Genomic DNA, 6,387 nt, shown 5'->3' with positions numbered 1-6,387 from the left:
AATGACAAGGGGCATCTTTTTCCTGGCGAAAGTTTCTGTGAGGGGAAGGTGACAGAGATCTCTAGTTCATTCATTCACGTTCTGGGCAGTGTTGTGTGAGACCACTCCTCTCAGCCCCATCAGAGCTGTCTGCTGAGTAGGTGACTATGGTACTGACTACAGGGAGTGGGGCCTGGAAGGTGGGCGAAGCTCTCTGGAGTCGGAGAAGGTTTGTTCGTGGTAAACATTTAACGGGTAGGTGTGATTCAATCAACTATCAAGTCCTTCCCAGCTCTTCCTCACTGCAGGCATCGAGGGAGCGGGAGCAGAACTTTCTGCATCTCCCTTCTCACGACTTCTCTGAAACCATGAGCCCCAGAGCAAGATGATAAGGGAGAGGTCAGAGTAAAGCCTGCTGTTGAGACACCAAGCAGGTGTGGAGGGCCGGAGGAGGTGGGCAGAAAAGGGTGGAGGGGCAAAAACGCGGGAGCTGCACGCTGTCGGCGGCCATCACGCTGCGGTGCCCAGGACCGGCCTCTTTAAGGGCCTAGCAGTAGCTGGCGCAAAGCGGGGTGTTCTGAGCCACGGGGCGCCCAGGACCGCACCTCCTCGCCTTTGAGTCAGTCTAGTTGTGCAGCGCGCGGCAGCGCCCTCTAGCGGCCGCAGACGCGGTGCTACCCGGGGTTGAGCGCTCGAGCCTAGCTGCGCGGTGGGAGAGGGAGCTACAGGAGTAGGCATCTCGCGAGAACAAGAGCCTTATTTGAGCGCATGCGCCAGTTCCCTTACTCTCTTTTCCGGTTACTGCGGCGCGAGAATCATGAGGTGAGTGGCGCTTGGGAAGCTATCCACCGTCATCCGCGACTCCTGGCACCGTGGTAGGGAGGGGGACTTGCCGGCTGAATCGGTGGTGGTTTTTGCCCCTGCTTCGCTGAGGGGCATTTCTCGCCGGGCGTCGTCCTGCGCTGCCTGGCGTTCGAGTCCGACTCTCTGGGATTTGCATCGAAGTCGCACTCAAAAGGCCTGACATGGTGTCCGGAATGCCCTCGGGGTGCTTTTGAAGGCCCGAGGCTTCCGATCACACCGAAGCTTCCAGGTGCCGATCTGGGCCTCGCAGGTGCTGAGAGCTCGTCTTGTTTCTCTCTCGCAGCAGCAAAGTGTCCCGCGACACCCTGTACGAGGCGGTGCGGGAAGTCCTGCACGGGAACCAGCGCAAGCGCCGGAAGTAAGCGGGGCTTGATGGGGAGGGCAGCGGCGTGCGAGCCGCGGGCGGCGTCCTCACTCTGTCGCCTTCTCTAAGGTTTTTGGAGACGGTGGAGCTGCAGATCAGCCTGAAGAACTACGACCCTCAGAAGGACAAACGCTTCTCGGGCACCGTCAGGTTGGCACCGCTCTGACCCCACCCAGCCCTCCTTGCCCCGCCGTGCCCTTCGCCACCTTCTAGGCCCCTGTTGAGCTGAAGGCAGGCGGACGGCCATGGCGGCACGGACGCGCTTGGGTAGTTCAGACCCCCTGCCCCGGGCAGGCGTGGCTGGACGGACCCCCACCCTGGGTCTTAAAATAAGAGGGGAGGCGTGGGGAGGCCTTGGCCGAGCCCGCCGGCTAGTTTGAGAAGCCAGGCTAGCTGTTGGTGAATGTGGACGTTCTGGGTAAGGCTCCGTGGCTGCCGCGGCCCCAGGCCCCTTCACCTGCTTTGGAAACCCAGGCGGGGCTTGACCTGTTCTGTCCCCTAAAACGCAGGCTTAAGTCCACTCCCCGCCCCAAGTTCTCCGTGTGTGTTTTGGGGGACCAGCAGCACTGTGATGAGGCCAAGGCAGTGGATATTCCCCACATGGACATTGAGGCGCTGAAGAAACTCAACAAGAATAAGAAGTTAGTCAAGAAGCTGGGTGAGTGTGGCTTGGGCTGGTTTTGTATTTGGCCAGACTGTTGTCATGGGACTGGTAGAAAAGAGACGTGGCTGCCATTTGGATTTTAAAATGATGGAAGAGGGGGCAGAGAATCATGGAAAAGACGTGTTGTGGTGAGTTGACTTAAGTGATAGTTTTAACCTATATTTGCTTTGAGGATTCTTTATAAGCAGGTGAGCTCCTCTAAGCTCACCAGTCAGGTGAGTTAGGATTTATGCTTAAAGCTCCCTTCTTTATTTTCTTCATCTTTACCCGGTGTAAGCATTTCACAGATAGGAAACTGGTACTCTGGTTATCCTGTAACTAGGAAGTAGGCAGTATTTGAACTCCTGGAGTTTTAACCAGTGTGTGCATTTGCTATTAGAACATGGGAATGGGTCAGCCTGAGCTTCTGACAACAAGTTCATGTAAATGTTGAGCCAGTAAAAGTCCAAAGGATAGAGATAAGCTGGAATAAGGAGAGGGTTAAAAAGACTTGGTATGTGGGGCCGGGGAGGGAATAGAGTTTGGTTAGAGGCCACTTTCGTGGTTGGTTGACAGCTGTTTGAAGGTTGCCTTTGGGGGCCAGTTCCTAAGATCCAGTGGCTTCTTTTTACCAGCCAAGAAGTATGATGCCTTTTTGGCTTCAGAATCTCTGATCAAGCAGATCCCACGAATCCTGGGCCCAGGCCTGAATAAGGCTGGCAAGTTTCCTTCCTTGCTGACCCACAATGAGAACATGGTGGCCAAAGTGGATGAAGTGAAGTCTACCATCAAATTCCAGATGAAGAAGGTAAGGAGGTCTGACTACCATGCGGTTAAGTCTTGGTGATGGTAGGCAGTACCAGTCCTGAAGTTTACCCCCATTCTCTGAATGGGAGCTCTGGTTTGCAGAATTTCTGTGGATACTTAGGACATGTGACAGTCCCTGAGCAGAACTGAAGCTTTGCACATAGCCCTGGTCTTTTGGCCTGGGGTTGTTCCTGTTCATTAGGGTCACTGGAGTTGGGGGAGGGATGGGTGGAGCCTGTAGATATGTCTGCTCTGGTTCTTTTCCATCTAGCCACCAGCCTGATTTGACTTTACCCTTCCCGCAGGTGCTGTGTCTAGCAGTGGCTGTTGGCCACGTGAAGATGACAGATGATGAGCTCGTGTACAACATCCACTTAGCAGTCAATTTCCTGGTGTCCTTGCTCAAGAAGAATTGGCAGAACGTCCGGGCTTTGTACATCAAGAGCACCATGGGCAAGCCCCAGCGCCTGTACTAAGGCACAGTTCAATAAATCCTAGTGCTACTGTTACCTGGGCTTCCTGTGACTAGGGAGAGGGAGGTGCTTTGTGAGCTGACATCGGGTGCAGTTTCTGGCACCCCCTGGTGGGTGGTCATGTTCTCCATACTGCAAAAAAGGAAGTGTACATTCTGTCTTCAAAATCATATAGTCTTATATTTGGATATTTTATAACTATTAATAGTAGGGCTGCTGAACCTTGAGAAGGGAAGATCTGGGCTAAGACTCCAGCCTGTAGTGCTTCCACTGTGTACTAGTGGAAGGAGAGGGGTAGGACCTTAACACTGAGGACATGGATTCAGCTCTAGGCAGCATGCTGCTTAGCCTGAAGTATGCTTAACCTGAAGTTGCTTTTCTGTACATCGTGCTTTGATTCCGTGGGTTTCTTGTTGTGTCCCTCTAAGTTGTACATCTTGGTTCTTGGTAGGGATCACAAAAACTGTTCCAAATGGAGATTGGGTTCCTAGATTCTTCATATGGGAGTGGTGCACTTGATTTGTCTTTCTGACCCTAAATTTAAATACTCTATATTCAGAGCAGTAATTTACTCTGAGATGCTTAGGAAGACACAAGTAGTAGGTAGACCTGTACAATATTGTAATTGCCCCTGTTTCCTAGGCAAGCTTAGCAAATGGGCTGTGGATCCTTGCAGACCCTCTGCTCTCCAAGTAGCCTCCCCGCCCTTGACCTGATGCCCTACCCTGGTGGAGGTTTTGTGTTTGTTTTTTAAGATTTTACCTGAGGAAGGAGGAGAAGCAGACTCCCCAGTGGAGGGTGGGGGTGGGGGATGAGGCAAGGCGAGGCACTGCTCAATCCAGAACATTGGGATCATGACCTGAGCCAAAGGCAGTCTGAGGCACCCAGGCATCTTTTCCTATTTGGAGTTCTTGCCTCCTGCACTCAGTACGGGAAGGTGGGTTTTGGTGCAGAAAATACCTGTAACTTGACTTAAGTCGGCTTCATTTAACTTTGGTAAAATAACAAGTTCATCCCTTCATCTTAATATAGCTGAAGCTTAATTTTGGTTTAGGTCAGGGGATTGAGCCCTTTAATTGCCCCTCCCGTTCACTAAAATGAATGGGTAGACTTTTTTAAAAAAAATTTTTTTAAATTTTTTAAAAAAATCCAAAGCATAATCAGAATGTACCTCAAAACAAGCTTGAGCCATGAATGATAAGATTCTCACCAATCACCAATTTTAGCTTTTAAGTTATAGTAATTTTGCTTAAAGATAAAATGGGTACAATCTAATCTTGGAATGAACCTTGAATTTGGGTTCTCAGGGTTGATAGGTGTAGTTTGCTCCTTCCTCTGGTCTGTTACTATAGTATTAGGAGTGATAAAATACCTAGGCTTGTCAGACAGTGGTCCAGAGGGAGGGGAAAAAAGCTGGCATATGAAACTTAGGACCCAGTTTTATTGGAAGAAGCTTTATGCAAAGTAAAAGTGATTGGGAGTTTACATATGTTGGCCATGTTTAACTCAGAGGGAAATGATTATCTGGGATTTTCTGAAGTTATGTGATCTTCGTAATCAGAAGGAAAAAAATACTAACGAAACAAAGATATTTTGACGACAGAAGGAATGTAATCAGGATTGACATCTGCCTGGTCTCACTGTGTGCACTCAGGCACTGAATACAGCAGGCCTGAGAGCCACGGGCAGAACAAACCCTCTCAAGCTGGCTGAGTTGGGCCACAACTGCACCTCTGGCAACCGATCCTGAGGGCCTCAGTGGACAGGGTTCTGAGCCCAAGACCAGAGAGACCATTTCTGTTACACCAGCCACGGTGCTGTTTGGACAACACGAGACCAAAAAAAACAAGGGGTTTTTTGTTTTTGTTTTAAAGATCTTATTTGATAGAGATCACAAAGAGGCAAAGAGGCAGAAAGAGCAGAGAGCGAGCCCAATGTGGGCCTCGATCCCAGGAGGACCTGAGCCAAAGACAGGCTTTAACCCACTGAGCCACCCAGGTGCCCAAGCCAAGGGTTTTAGAGGTGGTTTCTCCCAACCTCCCATGCATACTCCCACTATTTACCGGGCGCGAGGAGACGGCCTGTGATTTGCCTGTGGCTAGAACCCCTTCCACTCCCAGAGTTTGAATCCCGCTTCTCCCATTCAGGAGGCATGTGAGCCTGAATGAGTCCATCCTCTCAAATTGTCTCATTCGAAATCTGATGGCACCCACCTAAAAGACAGTAGGACTAAATGCTGATGCTTTGCACAGTGCCAGGCTCTTGGTGCTCAAACAGCAGGTGCAAGATGGCTGCAGAAAGTTGGGTTCCAGCCCCAGCATGCAAATACCTACTTGCTTGGTTCATTAGGTGCTGATGAATGGGGAGAACAAGGTGGTTTCAAAATTAGTCCTGCCCTCCTGTTTGAACTGAGCCAAGGATTAAACGTTTTTTAAAAGTTTTGGAAACTTAGGGGGAAGGTAAGTGGGCGTTTTTAGAAAAATACTTGGGAACTTGAGTCACCTGGATTTAAATTCTACCGATTCTATCAAGCCTTAGGTACTGGGGTAGGAGTCCTTAAAAACCCACTATACTAAGCAAATGCCGACTCACTACTTTTGCTGGGCTGTGGGGAATCCAGGGCCCTGGGACCTGCTCCCCAGAGGCTCAAATTACCACAATAAAGAGTAGGCAGCAGAAGGGAAAGCAAAGGGAAAACACGTGTGCAGGCCAACTGATTCCGCTGTGAATGAAGTTGGCTATTTTAACCATCAGTCTAAAGCTTAGTGTGCACCTGAGTGAATTTTCAGGGTTCAGGTATCTGGGGAGCCCCATTTCTCAAGCATTTATGCTACAGGGAAATAAAGAGCTCGGGTGAAACCTCAGTGCCTAGGCTTTGACCGTGGAACTGGCTAAAAAAATGGCATTCCCTCTTTCCTGGGAACATCAGAATGGGAATGGGGCAGGAAAGACAGAACTACCGTCCTGGTAGTTGGGGTCCAGCCCTCTTGGCCCTTCCTTGTAGCTTCCCACAGAACCCTGAGAAGGGGAGAGCCACTTCTGGGAGAGGGCCTTGGGCTCATGAGACAACTTAGTCTGGGTCCTTCCTTCAGGACCTTGAAATTAGTCATCACGGATCTCTGACTTCTGGCTCTCATATATTTGTGTCGGGGGAGGAGGAGGGGATGGGGCAGAGCAGGGTGGGTTGGGGGAGACAAGCAAACTCAACTCCTATCTCAGTTGAGTTCTCTGCATGAGACCTATATGATTTTATTTTA

At 50.3% G+C, this 6,387-nt stretch overlaps 1 protein-coding gene across 1 annotated transcript; it reads left to right on the top strand.

Moving 5' to 3' along the window:
* Positions 1–646: 646 nt before the first annotated feature.
* RPL10A (ribosomal protein L10a) lies at positions 647–3,166 on the top strand. Its single transcript, XM_082732424.1, has 6 exons — positions 647–801; positions 1,127–1,201; positions 1,277–1,357; positions 1,717–1,865; positions 2,486–2,658; positions 2,963–3,166. Exons 1-6 carry the CDS (start codon positions 797–799, stop codon positions 3,131–3,133), a joined length of 654 nt encoding a protein of 217 aa, XP_082588550.1. The 5' UTR covers positions 647–796; the 3' UTR covers positions 3,134–3,166.
* The last annotated feature ends 3,221 nt before the right edge of the window (positions 3,167–6,387 follow it).

This window comes from Mustela nivalis, assembly GCF_964662115.1.
Source record: "Mustela nivalis genome assembly, chromosome: 5".
Taxonomy (NCBI): domain Eukaryota; kingdom Metazoa; phylum Chordata; class Mammalia; order Carnivora; family Mustelidae; genus Mustela; species Mustela nivalis.
Note: the sequence above shows the minus strand (reverse complement) of the source record. Positions and strands in the feature narration are given on the sequence as shown.